At 44.8% G+C, this 25,884-nt stretch overlaps 1 protein-coding gene across 1 annotated transcript in view; it reads right to left on the reverse strand.

Moving 5' to 3' along the window:
* The window catches only part of NTNG2 (netrin G2), a 107,588-nt gene that overhangs the window by 48,100 nt on the left and 33,604 nt on the right, over nt 1-25,884 (reverse strand). The window contains exon 2 of the mRNA XM_044661318.1: nt 19,913-20,556. Coding sequence (XP_044517253.1) covers nt 19,913-20,556 — 644 coding nt within the window. The remainder of the gene's footprint in view (nt 1-19,912; nt 20,557-25,884) is intronic.

Below are 25,884 nucleotides of genomic sequence, written 5' to 3' on the forward strand. Positions count from 1 at the left end.
ATACATACATAATATATATATATATATATATCAAGGGCAGGATTTGAACCCAAGTCCTCCTACTTTCAAGTTTTATTCTCTCTTCCCTATGGAGAGGGAAGACAACTGGAGGCACTTCCAGTGGTGCAGTGTATAGAGAGTTGGGTCTTGAGTAGGGAAGATTTAAGTTTAAATCTACCATCAGACATTTACCAACTGTACGGCCTTGGCAATTCACTTAACTACTGTCTGCCTCAGTTTCCTTAACTGTAAAATGGGAAAACTAATAATACCTACTTCCCAGAGTTGTTGTAGGGATGAAATACATTATTATTTGTAAAGCACTTAGCACTGTGCCCGACACAAAATAAGTACTTAATAAATGTTTTTTTCCTTCCTTCCTATGGATAGAGCTTACAGTTCTAGGTATTTCCTGGTGATCTGATAAATGTTTAGAAATACCACCTTCAGAATAAATGCCCAGAAGTTCTTGCTGGCCAAGTCTATAAAAACTATGGTTCTGTTCATAGGGACCTATTGCTGTTGCTGAGAAAATAGTCTTTCACTTTAGTTTAACTCCTTTTTCTTCTTCTTTTCTACCCAAGTGTTTGCAATATTTCCACTGAGTGATAAAGCTCTATGAAGAGAAGAACAGTGAACTTTTTAAGGATTGAGGGGCCTGGGTTCAAATTTAGAATTCAGAAATTTGAAATTTTAGAACCTCAGAACCTTGTAGATTATTCTGTCAGATCCTTTGATTTCACATAGGAGTAAAATGAAACTCGTGCAGGGGAAATGACCTGTCCAAGGTCATTTATGTAGAAGAACGAGTACAGAGAATTTAAACTGAGGTCCATAGACTCCCAGAACAGCTAGGTGGCAACGTGGATAGAGTTCCAGGTCTGGAGTCAGGAAGATTCCTCTTCCCAAGTTCAAATATGGCCTCAGATACTTTCTAGCTGTGTGACTCTGGGCAAGTCATTTAACCCTCTTTGACTCAGTTGCCTCATCTGTAAAGTGAGCTAGAAAAGAAAATGGCAAACTACTCTTGGATCTTTGCCAAGAAAATCCAAAAAGTTATCACAAAGAGTCAGATACAACTGAAAACAAGTAAAGAACAACTTCCAGACTCCTAATCTAGTGCTCTTTCCACCATTCCATGCACAAATTTGGACCTTGGATACATGAGGAAGTTTTGCCCAGAGAGGGCAAAAAACTTGCTGAATGTCACATAGAAGTCAGTGGCCAATTCAGAACTAGAATCTAAAAGCAGAAGGCCAATTTGACAACAGGCACAAGCCTTTTAGGAAACTCTAATAAAAGGCCACAGTCTCATAAATTTAGATCTGGACCTTAGATCTTCTCATCCATCCTTGTTATTTGGAAGCTGAACCAGATCACACAAGAATGAAATGGCAGCCCTGGGATTTGAACCTAGTTCCTTAGACTCCAAAATGTAGTTAATTGTTCCTGTACCACCACAAGGACAGTTTCAGGCTCTCATACATGGAAGAAGAAGAGTACAAAGACATTCTGCCATCATTAGGTTCCTGGGAGTTCACTTGGGCAGGCTCCCTTTTTTCCCCCCTTTATGTTAAAAGAGTTGAGATAGAGAACCTCTAGTGGTCTGGCCGCGAGGGCATCCGCCTGGCTCACATAGAGTGGTTGTCCATGCTAGGTAGAGAGACATTGGGCCCATCTGAGTGATGCCCATAACCTTGGCTGTCTTCAGTGTTGTCTCTTCAAGCAGCCTTCTGGCTCCTTCTCTCCAGCTCTTGAGAGCTGTTTCCCCCCTTCCAGATGACAGGATCTTGGACCTTTTCTCTCCTCTGGCCACACAGGGATAGTGGCTCAGATAAAGGCTCTCCTCCGGGTCTGCACCAGAACTGGGCTCCGAATCCACAGACCTTCTTAACCAAACACTTCCCGGAGCAGACGGTGCCCTATCCTTTCTCCAGGCCTTGCTGGCCTGAGGCTAGGGGCTTACAAAGCCATCTGGAGTCTCATTCCCTGACCGCTCTCCTTGCTTCTGCCGTCCAACTTTCTCTCCAGGGTGAGGCTCTGGGCCCATCCAGGAGCCGGACCCGGATCCAGGGTCTGATGGAAAGCTTGTCCCCCCCCACACACACACACACCATCCTCTGTCCCACTCACCCAGCGGGCCCGGGGCAAACCCTCTCCACACCTAGAGGGCTGTTCCGGCTGATCGCCCTCTAGAGAAGCCAATCAGTCTGACTTTCTAGAGGAATTGTTTGCTTTCACTGTAAATTGATGAGTCTCTAACAAGCCCCAGAGGACTGGGTTTGTTTGAAGGGAGCTCTCTGCCTCCGCTCCCTAAGGAAGTCCCCATTTCGGCTGATCTGAGTTCCCAGGGAAATATGAATCAACCCAGGCTGTCTCTCGGCCCAGCATCAGTGTCATCTCCATGTCTGCCCAAGCTGGGACTGGCACGCCGGTTTAACCCCCTCCTAGCTTCGGCGCCTGGTGCTTGGCTGGGGCCAGGGGCCTGTGGCCTCTGGTCCGCAGGAGTGTGCCCTGTCCCAGGCAGGAGTGGGCAGTGCCCAGGAGTCGCCTGGGAGCTCCATCTGGGCACTGGGCCCGCAGCAGGGTCTTTGTGGAAAATCGTGAGCCGGGGCCCTTCCTTCCTCTCGAAGAGAGGAGCTGGATGTTTGGAGTCCCTCCCAGATCCAGACGGCAGAATAAATGTAGGTCAATTCCTAGCTGCCTAAAATAGTGATGTCATCTGCTCCCCGGGGGAGGCAAGAGGAAGCGGTAAGTTTGGGAGGAAGGGTGAGGAGGAGGGTGCATATCGCTTGGCACCGGTGTTGGGATGCTGCAGCTCTGCCCACCTTCCAAGTTCAAAAGAGACGAAACTCCTTGGAAAGCTGTCCCCAGGCTGGAAACAGAGGGGGAACCCGACTCCCAGGGCCTTGGTAAACCATCTAACTATGGATATGTGTATGGCGGATCTTAGGATTTAGAGCTGGAAAGAGGCCTTGGAGAGAATCTAGTGCAACCCCCTCATTTTACAGATGGGGAAGCTTAGGTTTATGGATGAATCACAGCTCTCAAAAGAATCAAATTCATTTTCGTCTTTCCTTCGACTTTTTCTTAAAAAAAATTTTTTTTTTTTGGATATGTGATTTCACGGGTGAAAGGAACGGCTGGTGTAGAAACTCCATCTATTTATGCTGACTGGTAATTCATCTGTACCTCATGGGGCAGCTGTTGGCACAGTGAACAGCAAGTTGGATCTGGAGTCAGGAAGATCTGAGTTCAAATTTGACCTCACACACTTTCTTACTATGTGACTCTGGACAAGTAGCAGTTAACCTCTTGTTTGACTCAGTTTCCTCATCTGTAAAATGGAGGCGACAAATAATAGCATCTACCTCCAAGGGTGGTTGTGATGATCAAAAGAGATAATATTTATAAAGCACTTAGAAGGTGCTATATAAGATTTGGCTTTTGTTAATTTATACTTATAGGAAGTTGCCTGGCACAATATGGGGTTGTGATTTTAACTTCACAGTCATATAACTAGATATGTGTCAGAGGTAGGACTTGAATCTTAGTTTTCTTGATTCCAAGCCTTGTCTGCTGTCTACCATGTTTTACCACCTAAAAAATAATAACCCATTTCTATAGCACTTTGGCACTATAGCTTCTAGAGTGCTTTAACAAAAACGCCTTCTTAGGTCGGCTGTGAAAATATCACTAGATCCATTTTGCAAACGAAGAAACTGAAGTTCTAAGAGAAGATATAATTCATCGAAGGTTACACAGCTAATAAATGCCAGAGGAAAAATTCAAACCCAAGTCTGGACTTCACTAATCTTTACTATTTAGCTCTTTCCCTGAGACATTATGCTATAGTCCTGAACACGAATCTCTGGGGATTTCCTTCCCTCCTTGTTGGGAAGGGGATGCCAAGGGGTGAGGGTGGGGAACGGGCCTGGGAGGAATGGACCAGGTGTTCTCTAAGGCTCCTTCCAGTTTTATGTCCTTTGGTCCCAGGAACTTGGATCATGGGAAAGAAGAGAAGAGCAGACAGAAAGAAAGCAGAGGGCTGCAGGGCCCCGGCCTCACTGCAATAATCCAAGCGTTGCTGGGTAATAAGTATAAATGCTGGCCAGCCTTCCTCCTGGAACTCAGTCGTGCCGGCAATTGAGTTCATTGGCCAAATCGAATTTGGGCTTCTGTACGAAGTCCTTTTATATTAAGTGCTTTAACTTACATCACCTCCCTCGGTCTATTGATGAAATCCTATTATCCGCTCTGAGCCGGAGGCAGCTTCCTGGGCAATCTTCCACCCACCAACTCTGCAGAAGATGAGGGTGGTCACTGGGTGGAGGTGGACCAGTCCCACGAGTACCCTTGAAGCTACGTGTAGTTGTAGATGTGAATGGGGGCAGGAAAGGCGCCTCACACCTCTTAAAGCTCAAGACTTAGAAGGAAGTCAGTTTTTGCTCCAAAACCTTGCCGGGGTGAGCTGCTTGGGGACTTAGCCACCCCCACTTTCCTAGTAGAAGAGAAAAAATTCTAACCATCTTCTTGGGCTCTGACTCAAGTTCTAGGCACTGACTGCACCAGAGGTGCCAGGATGGTGCTGGGGACGATACCAAGGTTTGAAAAGTGCGGGTGGGAAAAGGGCGATCTGCAAGACTGGTGGGTGTCCCATATATACCAAAATATTCATAGCAACACTCATTTGTGGCAACAAAAAAGTAGAATCAAAGTGGGTGGTCATTGATTGCGGAATGGCTCAGCAAACTGTGGTAAATGAATGGAATAGAATACTATTATGCTATGAGAAATGATGAATTTGAGAAACTCAGAGAACATGGGAAGACTTGCACGGATTGGTACAGAGCAAAGAAAGAAAAACAAGGAGGACAATATACCAATGACTACAATCATATAAACTAAAACAGCATTAGAAAAGGGCCAAACTCAGATAAATTGGAACGACCCGTCATGGTCCCAGTTAATAGACGATGAAACACATTCCCTTACTTTTTTTTTTTTTAACCCTTAACTTCTGTGTATTGGCTCCTTGGTGGAAGAGTGGTTTTAGGGTGGGCAATGGGGGTCAAGTGACTTGCCCAGGGTCACACAGCTGGGAAGTGTCTGAGGCTGGATTTGAACTAGGACCTCCTGTCTCTAGGCCTGACTCTCAATCCACTGAGCCACCCAGCTGCCCCACACATTCCCTTACTTTTGATAGAACTATGGGACTAAAATGTTGCCTTTTGTTCATCAGTTTTCCAAACTTATTCCTTGTTGCAAAGGCAGGTTCAAAAGGGAATTAGGGCATCAGAAAATGACCATGGCATTAAAAAAAAAAGATATCTTTAAGAATTTTTCAAAATTTATATAAAGAGGTGATAGTAGCAGAAGGGGATCAGAAAAGAGTAGATCAGAAATCAAGTCTTCCTGTTCTATTCCTTCCTCCTAGCTCTGTTTCCCAGTCCCTTTTTCCCACCAGAAAAGTATCCAGCCTGTGAGATAGTCTACCATCACACCCTACACGATCCCTGAAGCTTCTTAACCGCTTATCCTCATCTCCTGTCTAGCTGGGAGTTACAGGAGGATGCCTTAGGTTAGAAAGGAGAGACAGTATTTCACTTTCCTTCTTGGGTTCTGAGAATCTAGAGGAATCCAAGGACTTCATGGAGAACTCACAAAGTGGGGAGCAATTACCAAAAAACTGCCCAAACCCGCTGGTCCCCAATCAAGTGTTATGTCTTCAGATTGAATTTGGGACACGGCAAAGACGACTTCACCATGATGGCTCTTTAAGTCCTCAGGGTTTGTAAGTCCATGCTTACGAATGAGTACATGTGTCTATGAATGGATGTCTATGTATATGGGCATACATACGTGCATGAAGAGTTTGTGTGTGGCTGGGCATGTTGGCCCTCATTTGTAGTCCATCTTGCTAGGGGGAGGATGAGCCTCGAGCTAAAGCCAATTCAGTGTCTACACTGTTTGGCACAAATATGGTGGGCAGAAGGTCATCAGGCTGCCTAAAAGAGTGGCAAACTGGCCCACAAGCAGGTCAAAGATTGGGCGTGGATCAGCTATGGAAGTGGCCCGTGAGAGGTCATGGTGCTTCCTTCTTGGGTGAGATAGGGAGACTCAGTCTCGAAAACAAAACAAAACAAAACAAAAATGGTTTATGCAGCATGTATATGTGCTAAGTGGCTAGAGAGTTGGCTCTGGAGTTGCGGGGAGTTGTTAAGCTGATCCTTAGCAAGTCTCTTCACTTCTGTCTGCCTCAGTTTACTTGACTCTAAAATGGGGATAATAATAGCCCCTACCTCTCAGGATTGTTGTGAGGGTCAAAGCACTTTGTACAGTGCCCGGCACATAGGAGGCACTTAATAAGTACTTGTTTCCTTCCTTCCCATGCCTGTGGTTCCGAGTTAAGTGTTGTTCAGTTGTTTCAGTTGTGTCCGACTATTCTGGACCCCATTTGGAATTTTCTTGGCAAAGATCCTGGAGCGGTTTGCCATTTCCTCCTCTGGCTCACCTTATAAATGAGAACACTGAGGCAAATGGGGCTAAGTATATATGGATAATTGAATGTATAAATGAATATGTCTATGTGCTTATAGGTATACGTATATAAGCACGCACACGTGTAAGTTATGATATTTGTGTATATGAGTGTTTGTGTAATCAAGACACGCATAAGTAAACATGTAAGCTACTTGCATGGTCATGCATGTAAGCATGGGTGTGCATGGAAGAACATACACATGTACATATAAGGATGTGTGAATGGGGGGGGGGTCAGCTGGGAGGCTCAGTGGATTGAGAGCCAGGTCCAGAGACAGGAGGTCCTGGCTTCAAATTTGGCCTCTTCTGTGTGACCCTGGACAAGTCACTTAACCCCCACTGTCTAGCCTTTACTGCTCTTCTGCCTTGGAACCAGTATTGATTCTAAGACGGAAGGTGAAGATTAAAAAAAAAAGAAAGTATGTGTGAATCGGCACTCGTGAGTTTAAATATGTGTATTTAAGCGAGCGTTAGATATAAACTGGGCATGGGATGTGCGTGAATGTGTACCTGGATGGGCATATAAGTATGTGTTTGTGTAGATTTGCTGCCTTTCAAATAACGCACATCAGGGCTCTCTCTGTCTGTGTCTGTGTTCAAAGATGGCAACATCTTGTGGGAGAGGAAGAGAATTCCCGATAATTAGCCTGGAATCGATCTGCATCCTCCCAAATTTGATTTTCCTTAAGTAGCCCCGTCTGTCCTGTCCATGGCCAATTAGCTTCAATTACAGCCTGTTAGTCAACGTGATAAAAACAACTCGGGGAGTTCCAGCGGCTGCAGAAAGAGGAAGAACAAGATGGAGCCGGGGCTGGAGGCCGGCGGACACAGGCCACTGGGGCACGGCGTGGCTTCCGGACGTGTGCTGAGGTTTGGGGCTCGGTGATGGAGGGGAGGGCGACGAGGGAGCCTGGCGGCAGATACACCGCTCTCATTCTTTTTGGATCAGCCTGATATTCCAATGACTCTCCCTGCCCTGAGCTCCCACTGACGATGCAGGGCGAGCCCCAGAAATGAGAAAAACCAACTGATGGGAAACGTTGGCTTCGGACACGCTCCGAAGAAGAGCGACCCACAAGGGGCTGCATGCGAGCCGACGGTGTGGAGTTTGGAGGGACACGTGCCTGCCCGTGACAATTATACCTCTGCTAATGAAGAGCCGGACACCCACAACCCACTCCGTTGGCAGAAATGTTACCAGAGGTAGAAATAATACAGGAGACAGAGATACCAGGAAGGAGAATTTATAGTATGAAAATATCATTAAATATTCACTAAATAACGGGAGGGTGAGATGACGGGTTGGCCGAGCCTCATTCATACTCAAGAATAATCAATACTAACAGCTTGTGCTTATCGGACCCTTTATTATGGCATGGAGCATTCTGACCCAGACTCTGGAATTCCACCCTCACCACCCATAAGGCAGTACAAATGCTATTTGCCCTACCTTACAGAAGAGAAAACTAAGACTTAGTGAGCCGAGGCCACGGGCGTGGCAAGTCACAGAGGAGTCCGCACAGTTGTGAATGAGATTTAGACTTTGGGCTATAGCACATTTCCTCTTGGTCAGTGATTAGTTTTAGTGGCTTTCCAGTTTGGGGGCAGGAGAAGTAGAGAGGAGGTACTTGAAGCAGGGGACGGAGTACCTCGATGGGTAAAACCAGGACAGAAAGAGACTGGGGCAACAGGAGACAAATGTCCCTGGCTTCATGGTTTGGCTATGGGCCTGCCCATTTACCTTCCTATATGCACAGGCTGATCAGAACTGTGCGTGGAGGTATTTTTGTCTTCCTGGGAACACTGCTGTTGGGTGTTATGACAGAAGCCAACGTTGCCATGTAGGAACAAGAAGATTTTTGCTTAAAAAAAAAACAAAAAAAAACAAAAAACAGGGAACTTTAAAAAGAGCTGTGCCTATGTTTAGGGGGAGGTGGGAAGGAGGAAAAACAGATTTTTTGCTAATTGAAAAAACATTTAATTTAATTTTAAAAACAAAAACAAAAGGATGTTTCTGGGGAAACCCGGGGACTCCCTAATTAAGGTATCAACTTAGCATTTATGTATCATTTTAAGGTTTGCAAAGCATTTTACAAATATCTCTTTTGAGCTTCACAACAATCCTGGGAGGTAGGTACTATTGTTATCCCTATTTTTAGGGTCAAGAAAATGAGACAGACAGGTCAAGTGACTTGCTCAACATCCCCCAGGCAATAAGTATCTGGATTTGCACTCAGATCTTCTTGACCATAGGTCCAGTGCTCTAACCACCGTACCACCTACCTGCCTATATAGGTTATCTCCCTCATCCTCCTAGCACTGAAAAACTGGGGAGAGAAGCATTTTCTACTTGAAGAAGTTATAGCCTTAGCAGGAGTCAGGAAACTTGAATTCCAGTCCTGGTGCTACTTGCTGATTTCTTGTGTGATCTGGAGTTAGTTAACCTCTCCGATTCTCAGTTTGCCCCATCTGATATATGGGAAGAATAACACTTGTCATTAATCACCTTACCTGTTTTTTGTACGAAATGAGGGCATACTCTCGTGGTTCAGAGCCAAGAAGGACTTGAAAAAGCATTTAGTCCAACTCCCTCATTTTCAAGATGAAGAAAATTAGAGTGAGGGTTTGATTCATTCAGGGTCATGAGTTACCTTCTTCTTGCTCCCTGCCCTTTCAGGATCCTTTTACATGTTGTCTTTCCCAATTAGAATTTTGGCTTCTTGAGGGCAGGAATTGTTCTAGTCCCTAAGTCCTTCCCAAGTCTTTCCTTCTATTCACTATACTAAGCCAACCCTCTTATAGCTTCAGCAACTCCAAAAGATCTTCTAGCAAGGCATAGATGAGCTGGATCAGTATGGGGAAACCAAGCAGCATGCAAATAAAATCCTGGATTCTTGCAAAGTATGTGCTGCTATTACATCTACACCAAAACCCTTATAGGACTCCAGCAAGCCAGTCACCATTCCCTCTCCTGCCCAGGGGATGGTACAGAGCTGGATGGGGCTCTCGGGGCCATAGAATCAGAGCTTGAGAGTTGGGATGGACCTTCGAAAGCATCTAGTCCAATTCCCTCATTGAGCGAATGAGGGAACTCAGCTAAAGCCCAGAAAAAGAAGTGCTTTCCCCCAAAATTACAGGGACACTAAGTGGCAGTTCTGGGATTTCAACCCAGGATCTCTGACTCTTAATCCAGTGTTCTCTCCATTGTTCTTCAGTTATGTCCAGCTCTTTGTGACTCCATTTTGGGGTTTTCTTAGCAAAGATTCTGAAGTGATTTGCCATTTCCTTCTTCAGCTTATTTTATAGCTGAGGAAATGGAGACAAACAGGATTAAGTGACTTGCCCAAGGTCACATCACTACTAAGTATCTGAAGTTAAATTTGAACTCAGGAAGATGAGTCTTTCTAACTCTATCCACTGTGCCACCTAGTGTCTTCTTTCCATTGTACCAGAAGGGACATAAGGGATGTAGAATTCAACTAGATATTCTTTCAAATGCATTTAGGAATTAGGACTTCCTATCTTTTTTTTTTTTTTTTTTTTTTTATCCTTACCTTCTGAAGCCTTAGAATCAATATGTATTGGTTCCCAGGCAGAAGAGTGGTAAAGGACTAGGCAATGGGGTGGGGTGGGGAGGTGAAGTGACTTGCCCAGGGTCACACAGCTAGGAAGCCTCTGAAGCCGGATTTGAACCCATGACCTCCCATCTCTAGATCTGACTCTCAATCCACTCAGCTACCCAGCTGCCCCCAGGACTTCCTACCCTGATAAGACAAGTCTAGCAGGCTGAATAGAGACTTACCAAATATGCCTGTGTACTTTTTTTTTTTTAAACCCTTATCTTCCATGGGTTCCAAGGCAGAAGAGTGGCAAAGGTTAGGCAATGGAGATTAAGTGACTTGCTCGAGGTCACACAGCTAGGAAGTGTCTGAGGCCAGATCTGAACCCAGGACCTAGACCTGGCTCCCAATCCACTGAGCCACCTAGCTGCTACCCTGTGTACCTTTGAAGCTACCACCTCCCGCTCCTGACTCCCAAGGGTTGAGCATCATTCCCCTCTAATTCTAAACTCCTTGAGGGAAGATATTACATGCTTCTAGTACACTGCCTGCCACATATTCAGCATTCAAATTTGCACTACTAACCTGCAAGACTATTAGCTCCTTGAGAGCAGGAGCCATTCATCTTCATATCCCCACACAATACCTAATGTCGTGATTTGCACATAATAGGCACTGAATTTAATATTTGCGCCACTGATTTTCATTTCTTGAGCCAAATTGAACTAAAGGGTTATTTTTCACTCTGAATAACGTGTCCCTTCGGGTGGACTGCCACTGTGGGCAGCAACAGTCCTGCAATTCTGAAGGCTGGACCGGAGTGAGAGGTATGAACGGCATTTGCAGAAAATCAGTGGCAAAGGGCTTCCTTAGAAGAAGGGTGAGCCTGGGAGAGAGAGGTAGGGGCTATGTCCTGCAGAGCCACTGGGGCTGGAACCGTAGCCATAAAGGCTTTCCCTTCCACCTCAGAGCCGTAAAGTACCTGTGTAAAAGAGCAGGGAGTGTGCCCAGAAGTACAGTAAGTAGAAGGAGCTGCCTCCCCACCACCCGCCTGCCCTGCTGCTCCCTCCCACATTGACATGCACAAACCAAGGATTTTCTTTTTTCTCCAGCTGTTTCTATTCTCAGCCCTAGTTCCGTCCATCTCCAATTACCTAGCCGATCAATAGGAATTGGCTGCTTATGGAAGATGAAGAAAAGAATGCAGAAGACAGAAACAGGGAGAGAAAGACTCAAAAGAGAGAAGAAAATGAAGGGGATAGTTCCAGCAGCAAAGGAGGCAGAGGAAGAGAGGGGAAATGAGAAAGCTGGGGCAAAGCCATGTGGGTAGCTAATCCTTCTCTCCTCCCCTTAGAAAATGGCTCCCTAGCTCAAAACCTTTCTCAGACAGGCAAGGCAAATACCCATGCTTCCAGGCTTCTGCTATGGCCTTACCATAGAATCTTCTTTTTGTAAATCCTTATTTTCCGTTTAAGTAACAACTCTAAGACAGAAGGGGAAGGGCTAGGCAATCTGACTTGCCCAGGGTCACACATCTACTAAGTGTCTGAGGTCAAATTTGAACCCAGGTCCTTTTGACTCCTGGCCTGTTGGTTTCATTCACTATGTCACCTCGTTGCCCTTGGAATCTTCTGCAATAGTAAGAACAGATACTAGACCTGGGAAGTCAAGACAACTGGCTTTAGGTCCAGTCGTACCCTCTAACAAACTGTGTGACCTTGGGCAAGTCGAGGCTCCTTTCTGGGCTTCAGTTTCCCCATCTATCAAGTGAAAAGGGTAGATTAAATGATTTCTTTAGGTATATTCGTTCTTTCATTCAGTAAACATTTATTATTAAAAGATGACTGTGTACAAAGCACGTGCTAGGTGGAAGTTTAGATTTTAGAGTCACAGTCTTAAAGCTGGAAGAAGTCTTAGAAGTTATCTGGTCTAACTCATACCTCTTCTAGAGGAAGGTTCTAGGACCCAGAGAAGCTGATACAGGCAGTAAGTGACAGGATAGGATTTGAACCCATGACCTCAAATTTGGTGCTCTTTCACCCAAACCTCACTACATCACTTTTTTTCCTTTGAATTTCCTCAAAGCACGTTGGAGACTAAGACAGAAATTGTCCCTATGCTCTAAAAGCTTATGGAAGGGGAAGGGGAAGCAGGTTGCAAACATGGATAACTTCAACACACAATATCATAGGTAATGCCCTCTTAGTCATACTGGGGAGAAGAGATCCATTTTCTTCCTTTTTACCTCTTAATATAACAAAAGTGCAAGAAAAGAACAGTTGGGTCATTGCTTTAAATTGTATAAAATGTATCTGTCTGTAAAGAGGGAATAAAATTGTGACTTTATTCTACTGTAAGCAAATAATAATGATAATAATAATATCTTAGGTAAGGTGCCACTTCTGACACACACCGGTTGTATATTCTAGGACATTTCACTTAACCTCTCTTAACTGAGGCGGTAGGTTGCAGAAACAGGTGCCGATGTGCATCTGGTAAGTGGGAGCCTCTTCACTCATTGGTGTAAAGAGAAATCTTTACATCAATGAACCCACAGATCGGATCCAAACCAAGAGTAACTTAAAAATCTCCAGCCAAAAAAGGTGGTTTAGGTGCATAAAAAAAGATACAAAACAGAAGACCGTGAAATCCAGGAGGGAGAATCATTAGCCCCATCAGGATATGAGGGAAGGCTTCAGGGAGGAGATGCCATTTGATTTCACCTTTCAAGGAGGGACAGGAATTTGGTGGTCAGAGAGAAGGAAGTAGGACATTCCAGGCAGGCAAGCACTGAGTATGCAAGGGGAGGGGGGCAGTGCAGAGAGCAGTCCAGTCTGGCTAGAATGCAGAATGCACTGAGAGCAGTAATATGAGACCGGATTGCAAAGGTAGGATGGCGCCAGATTGTGGAAGGCCTTGAATATCAGGTGAAGGAATCTGAGTAAGTCTGATATTCTATAAGATGCTCTGGGCAGAGGTTATTTATTTTTTCTGGTTCTCTGGAGAGCACGGTTTCCTGGAACCGAATCACGCAGAGTGGACACCTAAACTGGGCAGAATGTCTAAGGCTTATGTCCCTGTTCTTCCTTTTCCTCTGGGAAAAGGAAAAGTTACACTAGCAAGAAGAGTGTCTAAGTAGACAGACACTTTGTGCAGCCAGGTGGCTAGGAAGGAGGGAGTTACTGAAGAACCTGCTTATTGTGCTTCCTTTGGCACTAGTTTTGGAGTTGGGAGGACCTGAGTTTAACACTTCAGACACTTAACGCTTTGTGCCTCAGTTTCCCCAGGTGCAAAATAGAAGGGCTGGACTTGATCTTTTTCTAAGAGAAAATGCTGAATGTCAGCACCTTGATGCTGGTCGTGTTAGGTACTTTCTCCCCAACATTCCTACATTTAGCTCAATAATATGAATGAAGAGCCTACTGTGAGTATGGCAAAGGCGATCAGAGGAACTCTGAACTTGTTGGACTGGGGCACCTGCCATGAATCCAGGCATCTGCTCTGGCTCCTTCTTCCCTGCGAGGTGCCTCAGGCCAACAAATCAGGGATTCTCTTGGTTCTTCCTAGTATGTGACTGTATGAAGTATTGCCTTTACCTAGGGAACTGTCCTTAGCTTAGACTTCTCCCCAAATCACCATTTTACTCCAAGCCACAGACTTCCTCACTCTGGACTTGAATTTCACTATCAGCACAACAGAGAAAAACAACGCCTGTATCTTCTCTTGCCCTTCTTCCTAGGGCTGTGATCAGGTGAATGATTTGAGATCCAAGGCCGTGAGATATAATTGCATTATCTAGGAGGTCAAGTGCCAGGAAGGTCCTGGCTTTATTTCAGTCTCCTACCCTGGGCTCCCTCTTTCTTTTGGCTCTGTTGGTCTGGGGCCCTTCTTCCCTCCCCTCTGCCTCTTCTTCTGGCAGCTTCCCCACACGGAGCATCAAGCTCTGATTTGCACTGATTTCCCACTCCCGCTGCCCCTGGCCCCTCTCCATCTCATCTGGGCACCTGGGGGCAGCTCACTCCCCCCAAGCAGCCTCTGTAATTAGCTTCTCGACAGAACAGGAGCTATTTCCAGCTGCAGCATTCAGTCTTGGGCCAGGCCTGTAGGGCATGTGGGTGAGGGGAAAGTATATGAAATCATTCTCCGTGCTCACACCAGTTCCCCATCCTACCCCCCAGCACTTTTCCCCCTGACAATTCCTACCTGGGCTCCCCTGCCCAGGCTCCTCTACCTTCTCCAGATCAGGGGCATGGCCGCCAAGTGGGCACCAAATGATTTGTTCCCTTTGCCAAGTTCGAGTCTTGTCCCAGGCATCGCGCCATAAGGTTTTAGAGATATAGAACTAGAGATGTATAGAAGGCCAAGCCTAGGAGGGGTCCGAGAAGCAAGGAGCATAGACTTCAAACTTAAAGCTCACCTAATCCCACTCCCTCATTTTATAGGGGAGGAAAGGGATTCCCATAGAAGGGACACGATTGATTTGCCAAGGTCAAACAGTTCATTACTGGCAGAATCGGGTCCCAGATTCCCGACTCCCAGACCAGTGTTCTGTCTCTTCTAACACCCCCCCCCCATAGACAAGAGCAAGCTGGAGGCCCAGATTCTACCTTCTGCCAAACGCTTCAGCCCTGGAGAAAGGAACCAGCACAACGGAGAAAGAAGACTTCTGGGGGCAGTTTCTAGCCCTGCCTTTTCTTCACTGGCTGTGGATGCCCTGAACACGTGATCCTGAAAGAAGGGGTGGCCAGTGTGGGTCTGACTAAAGCCTAGCTGGGGAGGCATCACCCCTGGGGCTAGCCTTTTATTTTAAGTGCAAAGATTTCTTCTGAGCTCCCTCAGTAGCTTCATTGAAAGTATTTCCAAAAAACATGCTTATTACCTGCCCTGGGGATGGAAGTTAGATGAGAGATGGGAGGCTAATATTTAACTGGAAGGGCCTGGACATACCTTTCTTGGGAAATGTTCTGGCATGGTCATACCCTGATTGTCCAGCCTCAAGAACAGGATGTTATTTCTGGTCATGGAGGAGAGGACAGTCATTGCCATTCACACTCAATATTTTTCTTTGTTTTCTTTGCTCTCGTGGCTGTCAGAGGCAGCTCATGTTCCTTATTTTATTGAAGAAAAAGACCCCCAATATTATCCCCAGATGATCTTCTTAAGGTTACTGAGAACTAGTGTATGGCCTTATTGGCCAATCTCTAGAGTTGGGATTGATTGATCAACCAAGGAAGAAACTTCCAGGGCAGAAGCAGAAGGCCAGGAGGAAAGACATGTTATTGTCGTTCTTCTTTCCATTGTGGCCTTTAATGCCATTTATTTATTTATTTATTTATTTATTTATTTATTTATTTATTTATTTATTCATTTAATTATTTAATTATTTGCTCATTTATTTATTTGTTTGTTTGTTTGTTTATTTATTTATTATTTATTTATTTATTAAAACAATTTTTAAACCCTTACCTTCTGTCTTGGAGTCAATACTGTATATTGGCTCCAAGGCAGAAGAGTTGTAAGGGCTAGGCAATGGGGGTTAAGTGACTTTCCCAGGGTCACACAGCTGGGAAGTGTCTGAGGCCAGATTTGAACCTAGGACTTCCCATCTCTAGGCCTGGCTCTCAATCCACTGTGCCACCCAGCTGCCCCCTGGCCTTTAACTTTATGATGGCAGAAGGTCAAGAAGTCACTCTACCAGTTCAGGAAGAAAGGGAAACTCCACCCCTGCTAGTCTAAAACACCAGAGAATTTCTGGTCTTTGAATAGATTGCATTTGAAAATTCTCACAGCTATACCACAACACTTGCATGTATAATACATGATTCCGAACAATATGAACCTGAATCAGCACCACCAACTCAGTCAAAAAGCATTTATTAAAAGTCTATTATGAATAAGAGGGGGAAATAGTTAGCTAGCTAGTGCAGTGGATAAAGCACCAGGCCTGGAGTCAGGAGAACCTGGGTTCAAATATGGTCTCAGACACTTCCTTGCTGTGTGACCTTGGGCAAGTCACTTAACCTGGACTGCCTAGTCCTTGCTGCTCTTGTCTTAGAATTGCTACTAAGACAGAAGATAAGAGTTTATATACTAGGCACTGTGCTAGGCACCCGGGATCCAAAGAAAAAGCAACAACAGTCCCTCTCCTCAAGGAGTTCACATTGTAATGGGTAACACCATATGTTAATGATGGTATCATCAAGACATATACATTGCAGATGGGAGGAAATCTTAAATGAAAGGCACTAATATTGTATGCACGTGTTTATGGTATGTGTAAAAAATTATTTTGCCTCTTGCACAGGGTAGAATTCGAGCTGAGATTCAGGGAAGCCAAGAAGCGGAGGTGAGGAGGGACAGGATTCTAGGCATGGGGATACAGTAAAAGGCTGGGGCTGGAAAATGAAGTGGCACGGAGAACACACTCATTTTGTCCCCATCACCAAGACTCTCACAATAATGGTGTTTTCTTTGGACTCTGCTCATTTAAAATGCTGAATTGCTGTACTCAATTAGAAACCACTGGGGGAAGGGAAGACAGGAGGCTGGGGCTCTGGGTCCATTTCTCTGCCTTGATGAAGGGGTTTCAGCTATAACTCTTGTCTGGCACTAACTCTCCATCAGTGTAGACTTTATGGGGCTGCTGACCACAGAATATAGAATGCTGGAGTCTTGGCAATATAATGGAATATAGAATTCTGGGAGAGTTCTGGCAAGAACTCTGAATTTGGAGTCAGAGGACTTGGGCTCAAACCCTACTTCTGTCATTAGCCTATGTTACTTTGTGCAAGCCACTTAACTCTTTTGGTCCTCAGTTTCCTCCTCTATAAAATGAAGAGGCTGGACTAGATGGTCCTAAGTCCCTTTTGGCTTTAAGCTATGAACTGATTTTTTTAACAAACATTTATTATTACAGCTTGACATGATTTTAGAGATCAACAAATTTGACTGATGGTAAAACTGAGGCTTAGGGAGGTAAAGTGAAATGCCTTAAGTAACCCTGGTAGTAGTTAGTGACACACATGAGATTTGAACATAGGTTCTCTGATTCCAAATCCAGTGTTCTTGTCAGACATCTTATTTGAACAAGTAATATCTCACAAATGATTTAGGACCTGAGATAGAGCAAGAACCTGGGTCTCCTTGATTACACTCATCTACTGAACATGTCCCAACCAGCTTCAAGGGATAGGCATCTGGGAAGGGATCCATAAAACATGTCTATTCTCAGAAACACAGTGCTTGGGAATACTTGGTCCTGGTCCAACCAGACTTCATAATGAGACATAGCTCCCAGTGACTATGGGAAAGGACTGGATTTTGCAGAGTTATAATGGGCCAGATTCTATCTCTTCCACCTTATTTTTCTGGGTTTGGCATTCCCATGGCTTCCTGATGCAATCAGGACCCCAAATACCAACTGGGATGGTGGTAGTTTCCCTACCAGACGTGGGGTAAAAAAGAAAAGCAGAGAAAATCACAGCCCTATGCTGAACCATTTAACTAGATCTAATTAATCAATACACTAAGCTACAATCTATCCTGCCAACTAGCCACTGGAAGAGTACTTACTTTATCTGTGAATTGATTGCTGTAGTTCTGCCACCACTACCGCTAATACCAGCTGCCCACAGGGGCCTTCATGCCAAGTGTGAGATGAGAGCCCCTAAGTCTAGTTGAGGCCTAGGATGGTGGGGGCAGGGAGGGTTCTACTAGCCTAACAAGATATCACAAAATTTCTAGAGGTAGAATGGATCTTGAAAGTCAGGTTGGCTAACCTCCTTATTTTGTCAACAGGATAACAAGCTCAGAGAGGAAGAAGGGGCTTGTCCAAAGGTTAAGTGATGGGGGGGAAAGCCAGTATATAATGCTAGAGAACTGAACCCACATTTCTTTATCAGTAGAGGTCACATCACTTCTCCTTCCCCATCTCCATCCCTCCATCTGCACATTGGTCTTTTCCCTCATTCTCTTCTTCAGGACTCTCTCCTTTGTAGAAGATGAACAAGATTTCTGGAGCTGTCCGAGGTCCTGAACTACTTTGGCCTGCATTCTCGGACTGTGTGCCTTCCTTACTGCCATCTATAAATGTTGAAGCTGTTTCTACCTGCTGCCTGCTCTAACCAGTGCCCTCCCTGGCACTGTCTACCTTCCACTTCTGCTCATCAATACTTTCCATTCTGATTTGACTGGTATGATGCAGCTCCTGGCTAAACTTTAAGACAGGAAGTCTGTTTTCTTGACCTGATTTCCAATATTTCCTTTTCCTACAGTGCTAACCATGGACCAACCATTATGTTCTTCTGCCTGGGATGAAATGCCTCCCATTAGACTTACTTCCCTGGGTTAAATATTAAAGGTGGTGGTATTATTTGTTGAAGGCCCCTCTTAAAATGCATATGTTATCTGGGAGGAGATGGAGAGTCCTATGGGAGGGTCTCCTCCAGCCCTGTCCCATTAGCATGATTACATTTCTCAGATGAGTGATTTGTCATCCTGAATGGCACAGAGAACTTGGTCCTGAGGGGTTTTGATATAGGACGGAGGAATTTCAATAGCTTCGTATGGGAAAAGGAGAGATACTGGAGAGACCCTGTTGTCCTGGATGGAGACAATGATATGGTGCCGAGCTAGAAAGATGGGCAGCAAGAAATACAACTTCCATCCAAGAGTTTGCTGAAGGGGAAAGGGGCCACTGAAGAATAAACTTTGTCTAGCTCCTACTTATGCTTGGGTAGAGTTTCCAATTTAGCAACTTTGGTAAAGTGGCCTAAGGGAGGAAAAATTTACTCCAATAATCCTTAATTTGTTTTAAGCTTTCATGCAGATGTTCAAATCATCATAAGCCCACTCTCCTTGGGCAAGAAGCTATCTATGCTGACTGAATGTTAAAACACGTCAATTTCATTTCTCCTGCGACCATAAAAACTAATTAGCCAACCTAGAAAAGAGATGAGAAAATGATGCACTTCCTTCTCTCCTTTCAGAAGTGGGGGGCTGTGGGTGTGGAATATTTAATATTCTGTCAATTCAGTTGACTCGTTGGTTAATTTCCCCCTTTCTCTTTTATTCTTTGTTGAAAGAGATTTCTTGCTGTGTAGTGAAGGGAAATGAAGAATTAGGCTATATTTCAGAGCACAAATCAATCGGAAAGGGACATGCCCTTATATTTCATTTTCTCTGTTACCTGCCCCTTAAATCCTGAAATCTCACAAAATAGGTTAGGGGATTCAGTTGATCAGAGAGTTCCCTGATCGACCCAGTGCTGTACTAAAACTACAAAAACAATTTTTAAAAAGGAGTTAGCCAACTCTACCATAGAACACCCAACCACCATCCAGTAAATCTCATTTGAGCTTTGTTGTATTTAAAAAAATAAAACAGAACTACTGTGAGAAATGGAGTCATTACAGATGGCAACCCATCATCTATGTATATTGGAACCGTGATCCTTTAATGAAATTTGCCAATATTCAGGATATTGTTAGCTTCCTAGATTAATGACTCAGCCCAGGAGTAGACTTGGCCCCTGTTGAGACTGTATTGAATGCATCTTGGGTAATCCCTCAAGATACTAGAATAGAAAGGCATTTGGTACCAAACCAATTAAGCCCAGTTGACATCCTTTTATGGGTGCTATTTAGTTCTTAAGTAGAAGTTCGATATGATGTGGGATGAGATCCCACTTCTTAAAATTACAACTCTTGTGTATATTGGAGAAGATCTTAAATCAAGTATTTGCTTTCACTTCTTATAATACAACCTCCTCCCTCCCACCCACCACTCCCTCTGGCCCAGCGTTTGTTTACCTGCCAATGACCTCGATGTTGGAGATGGCATAGAAGTATTTGTAGAGGTTCTCCCGCTGAACGTAGGTGCCACCCAGGGCAGGCCGAAGTAGCTTCATGCGCAGGTCAGTGGCGGTGAAAAACTCCTTGAGTCCCTTGGCACTCTCCAGCCTGGTGTAGAGGTTGTCCAGGTTGCGGAGATCTGGGCCAGCAAAGATGGCAAAGCGGTCTCGCACCTCAAAGCGCACGTGCTTCTCCTTCTTGGAGCCAGCCCAGCGCGAGTACTCCTCCGTGCACACCACCCGGTTGGCGCTTGTAGAGGATAAGTCACGGACCCTGCGGGGAGGCATGTTGAAGGCTTCCATACAGTCTTCAGCATAATACTGGTAGGGATGCCATGTCCGTCCATTGTCCAGTGACTTCTCCAGCATCATGATAGTGGGCCGGCCGTACTCGAAGGTCATCACTATGTCATCGGTCAGCTCAATACTCTTATTCCAGGAAAGGGTGATGTTGGCTTCCAGCGGACTGGGATATCGGCTCCAGGTCACACTCTGCCAGTAGGTGGCCAGCCCCTCATCCTCCTTGTCAAACATGAGCCGAGGTGGGTGGGCCAGGTCTGGGTTTGAAGCATCACACTCATCACTGCACAAGTATGGGTTTTCCTGGGGGAGGGGGGAGAGGAAAGGGGAAGGGCAGCTGTTGGCTTGTTAGGAGGGACTCCCTAGAAACAGAACAAGAATCGCCCTCCCCTCTATCCCAGAGGTTGTCTCCAATATCTGTGGCTCTAATGTATAGCTATTCTCAAGACTATCAGAAAATGGTTTCCTCAACATGAGGGGACAGGAGGTGTTTGAGGACACCAAATAAATGAGTGGGGCAATCTCTGTCTGTGGGCTGAGAACATTTCCAAGATACCAGAGTAATGGGCAGAGTTTCCAGGGTTAACAGGTCAATGCCAGTCCCTCTACCTCCCTCTCAAAGTGCAATAATGCAGGTTACTGCGTACAACCCCTAGCAAATACCCCCATTGCCTTAGTTTTAGGCACTGACTAAGGAAAAACTTTCCCATCCTCAAGCTCACTTTGCCCTCATATTGTCTCTTAGGCTGCCTCTAAAACCATCCCCCAGCAGATGGATGTTCACGCTATTATAAGGTTCCTAGGAAGTATGGGCTGCATCTTTCTAATATGCCAATGGTCCCAGGCAGGATGTTTCCCCCTTAGATTAGCCCTAGCTCCTATTGTTGCCATTTAAATCTATTTCCTCTTATTTGCTCTACATATGTGAACTCACACTGGAATCCTCAAAAGGTTACTCATGAAACTCTGACTCCCCAGGCCATTTGCAGTCCTATTTGATGAATATTTCAAATCCCTCGTTTGGTCAGAAACAGAGCAGCTAGAATCCCAGCATTAAAACTTCTTGCTGCTTGCCTCATATGGGGGCAAGAGGCACTCATTAACTCCTGAGATGGGGAAGCAGCATGGGGCCAGGTGTTTAGATGGGATAGAGGCAAGATGCCAGGGGTAAATCCCCAATTTCTATAGCCAGGCACAGGTAGCCCAGGAGGGCTTTTATTTGTTCTTAAGCTTGATGATTGTTCATCCCTTTCTCAGCTCTAATGCTTTGAAGGGTGCCCCAAAGCCCCCCCCCCTCTACAAAAATAGTCCTTTCTCAATCCCTTAACTTCTAGCCAGCTGGAAATTCATAGACTTCTAGAATCAAAGAACTATCAGAGTGAGAAAGATCCTTAGTTTATCTCTTCTAAACCTGACATTTTAGAAATAAGGAAATAAGGGCCTAGAGAAGGAATAGAAGTCAACTAAGGTCATAACAGGGAGCAAGTGGTAGAAGGTGGGGACCAGAAGCTGCTTCCTAACTATAGACTCCATAATGTGTGAAGTAGCAAAAAACATGGCCCTGTCTCTAGATGTCCATAATCAGTCTTCCCTAATCCTCTCCTATTAGCCCTGATGAATTTATGAGATTAATACACTATTCTTCTAGGTCCAGGTGATACCAGATACTCTTCCTGTTCCTAATTCTTCCATAATTACAATCCCCTCTTCTTTACAAGCTTCACATGGTACAGTGGAAGAAATTCTGGTTCTGGAATCAGGGGAAGTGGATTCAAATCTTGCATCTGTCACTTGTGTGACCTTGGGCACATTACAACCTCTCAGGGCCTCAGTTCCTTACCTGTAAAATGAAGGGATTAGACTAGCTAGATGGCCTCTAAGCTCCTGTCTAACTCTAAATATATGATCCTCCACTTTCTTCCCCTTTTGGGGGCCTTTCTGAGAAGGCACACAGGATCAGTGAAGGGTTGGGAGAAACTGGCTTTAGAGTGTTTCATTTTGGATAATTTTCCCAGAAGCCTTATCTGGAGCCTTTTCTCACTATTGCAGAGCATCAATGTCCTTCGCATTGGTATTAGGCTAAAGGGACCCTCTCAATCACTTAATAAACATTTCTGTACATATAATAAAAAATGCCTTCTACTGCACAGATTGTATCAAGGACAGAGACTCTCCATTTTTCCTATGTCCTCTGAAATTCTCTCACAGTCCAATGACACACGGTGGCCTCTTGATCAGTACCTGGCTGACTGCTGCAATGGAAAGGGAGCTGCCAGATCGGACCCTTCTCACTAGTCTCTTTTTTCATTTCACAAATTCATTCTTTCCCACCCCCACCCCAAGACTACTACCCAGGGCTAAGGACCCTTAAAGATGTCATCGCTGACACTCCTCCACCCCTCCTTACCGCCTGTCCATCACTGGGAAGACTGAAATCCTGCCACCACTGAGATCTAACCTCACTGCCAAACACGGTCCTGACCTAACCTAGGGAGTCAGAGCGCAGCCCCCAGCTTCTGGCTCTGAGAAGCAGATGGCCAGAAACGCTAATGAATCAGCCTGTGTATTTACCAGCCCTCTCCTGCTGTGGAGAGAGTTTAATAAACAGCAAGTACAATAAATAAATCTAGAGGCTCAACCAGAATGATATTTTTCCATTATCCCCTCCCTCTCTTTCTCTGTCTGACTCCCTCCCTCTTTCTCTCCCTGTCTCCCTTCCCCTCCCTCCTTTTCTCATTTTCTGTGTCTGTGTCTGCCTTTGTCTCTTCTGTCTTTTCTATCCCCATCTCCAATTTAGCCTTAGATATTTGATTTTTTTTAGCGTAGCAAGGTATCCTGTTGGTATAGACCAAATCTGGTCCAGCTGGAAGTCCCAAACACACAAGTGTTTTACCTCTGACCTCCTTCCCCCTCTCCCCACATTCAATGCTTCCACTTCTCTCAACTCAGGCTCTCCTTTCAGTTTAAGGGAATTTGGAAAATGAATTGAACTGTTAGAAGAGTAGTCACCCCTAATATCCCTGCCAACCCCAAGTGCCCTGGATCACAGCTGATTAAATTATGTGTGAGTGATGGGAATTTAGACCCAATCTCTATGAAGGACAGCTGTGGTTCACCCTTGCTCTGTTGCTTCTCTGAAGCTTCCCACTTATTTTCATTAGGCATGGCTGAATAATAAGAAAAATGATGATGATGACAATGAGATATAATATGAAAAAGAAGGATTATGTTAAGAATATGTTCCTAACCTTTTGGGATGACAGAATCATAGCATATGAAGGATGGAAGGGACTTTAGAGATGATCTAGTCCATATAATCTTTATGTTAGAGCTGGAAGAGATCTTAGAGGTCATCTAGTCCAACCCCTTCTTTTTACAGATGAGGAAACTGAGCCCTGGACTGGGTTAGTCATTTCCCTAAGTTAGTAAGTAGCAGAGTTGGGATTCAAACCTGGGTCCTCCCAGTGAAAAGCCAGCTCTCTCTCTACTCTCCCATGGAGACAGTCAAGAAACCTGGCTTTGGATCCCAGCTCTAATACTTATTATTTGTGTGACCGCCTGTAAGTCAGGTCACCTCTCAGTCTATTTCTTTATCTATAAGTTGGGAATAATCTTATTTCCACTCCCTATCCTACAGGGTTGCTTTGAAGCCAGCATGTTGTAAACCTTAAAATGCTTCTAAAATAGGAGCTATTTCTATGACAGAGTTGGAAACTAAGCCTGAGGTAGGAGAAGTAATCTGTCCAAGGTCATTTGGTGAGTGAGTGGCAGAAATAAGCCTAGAACCCAGGGTTCTGGACTCTGCACAAAGCCCTTTCTGTTACACCCTGATGATTCACAGGGGAACTGGATTGGGAATCCTTGACCAAATGTTGGCTCAGAGCCCTCCTCTCCCAAACCACTGTCACGTCCAGTCTTGGAAAAAGTCAAAACTCAAGCACCTGCCTGCCACTCTTTAAAGTTACACAACAGCAGATAGTCAGAAAGGTTAGCCAGACATAAACTGATAGAGGTGGGAAGCTTGGTAGGTGGTGCAAGGGGAGACGGGTGGGGAATGGTGAGAGAGTATAGCCGACAGCCAGTCTAGACGGACAGATCCAAAGAGACATATCAGCCAGATGAGCTTCAAAGCCTAGAGATGAGGGATGCCTGGGAGGTTGAGAGAATAATTTCAGATCCCACCAAGATCAAACTCCAGTCCCTCCCTGGGGGTAACATTCCATCGGTGCAGTCTGACCCAGACTGAGGCTGGGGCTTATAATATCTAATTGCTCTCAGGGAAGAGTAGTATAAACTGGAATCCTGATTCCACCATAACTCATTGAGTGCTTCCTCCTCTGTGAACCAGTAGTGATAAGAATCTGGATCCAAAGGCTAACCAGGACCAGGGGGCCAGATGAAGGCTTCTCTCCCTTCCCCAATCCAGCTCTTAGCTCTCTAAAAGACGAATATAATGCTCATCAATCCACATGACATATGCATATGTGTGTATATATACATATACACACATACATACACACACACACACACACACACACAAATACTGGAGGTATGACTACAATAGGGAGAATATTCAGGCCACACAGAAACAGCAAAAACCATTTGCGCCCAATGAATTCAGTTCCTTAAACTTGGCTCTTTGGGGGATCTCCCACTTATTCCAATAATGCTTCTAGCAGTTAAGACATTTTGAATTTTGCTATCTTGGGGAAACACTAATGGACCCATTTTATTAAACATGACAGTGAGAGCCCCTTTTCAGACCACCTAGAGTACTGAGCTCTGTTCTGAGCACCTCATTTTATCAGCCAGACACCAATCAATAAGAATTCATCTGCAGGAAGGCTGATGAGGGAGTCGACATGATGTCATATAAGGATTTCTGGAAGGAAATGGGAATGTTAAGGGTATAGAAGAGGAAATTGAGGGGGAGATAATCATTGTATTCATATATCTGGGGGGTTGTCTTTGGAAAGTCAGTTTACTCTAATTCCTCTCCTGAGATTTTATGAGGAAGACATTTTAGACTTTTGGTATAGTGGAAAGAGCATTGTCCTGGAGTCTGAAGATCTGAGTTCCAATCCTACCTATGATGCTCACTACCTGTCTCTGTTTCTTCCTTCCCTTACCTCTTTCAAAAGGAAACTTTCTGTCTAAAGGAGTTTGAGGATTAATTGAACTGTTAGAATCCTGGTTATCCCTAGTACCTTACCAATAACAAGCACCCTGGATCACAGCTATTTAAATTGTGTGTCAGTGATGGGATCTTGGGCAAATTATTTAACTTTCCTGAGTCTCAGCTTTCTCATTTATAAAATGAAGTGGTGGAACTGGATGGCTTTTGAGTTCCCCTCAATATTTTATTTTTTTATTTTAAACCCTTAACTTCTGTGTATTGACTTATAGGTGGAAGAGTGGTAAGGGTAGGCAATGGGGGTCAAGTGACTTGCTCCCCTCAATATTTTAGATCTATGTTCCTTACAAACCAAACATCATATCTGAAATCATAACAATACCCCTTTGCTACCTGAAAGGCATCCTGCTATAATGGAGGAGTCATGAAGATTTGAATTCAAGTCTTGCCTTTGTCATATATTGTTCACATAATCCCAGAGAAGATACTTAATATCA

The sequence above is a fragment of the Gracilinanus agilis genome, chromosome 2, assembly GCF_016433145.1.
Source record: "Gracilinanus agilis isolate LMUSP501 chromosome 2, AgileGrace, whole genome shotgun sequence".
NCBI lineage: Eukaryota > Metazoa > Chordata > Mammalia > Didelphimorphia > Didelphidae > Gracilinanus > Gracilinanus agilis.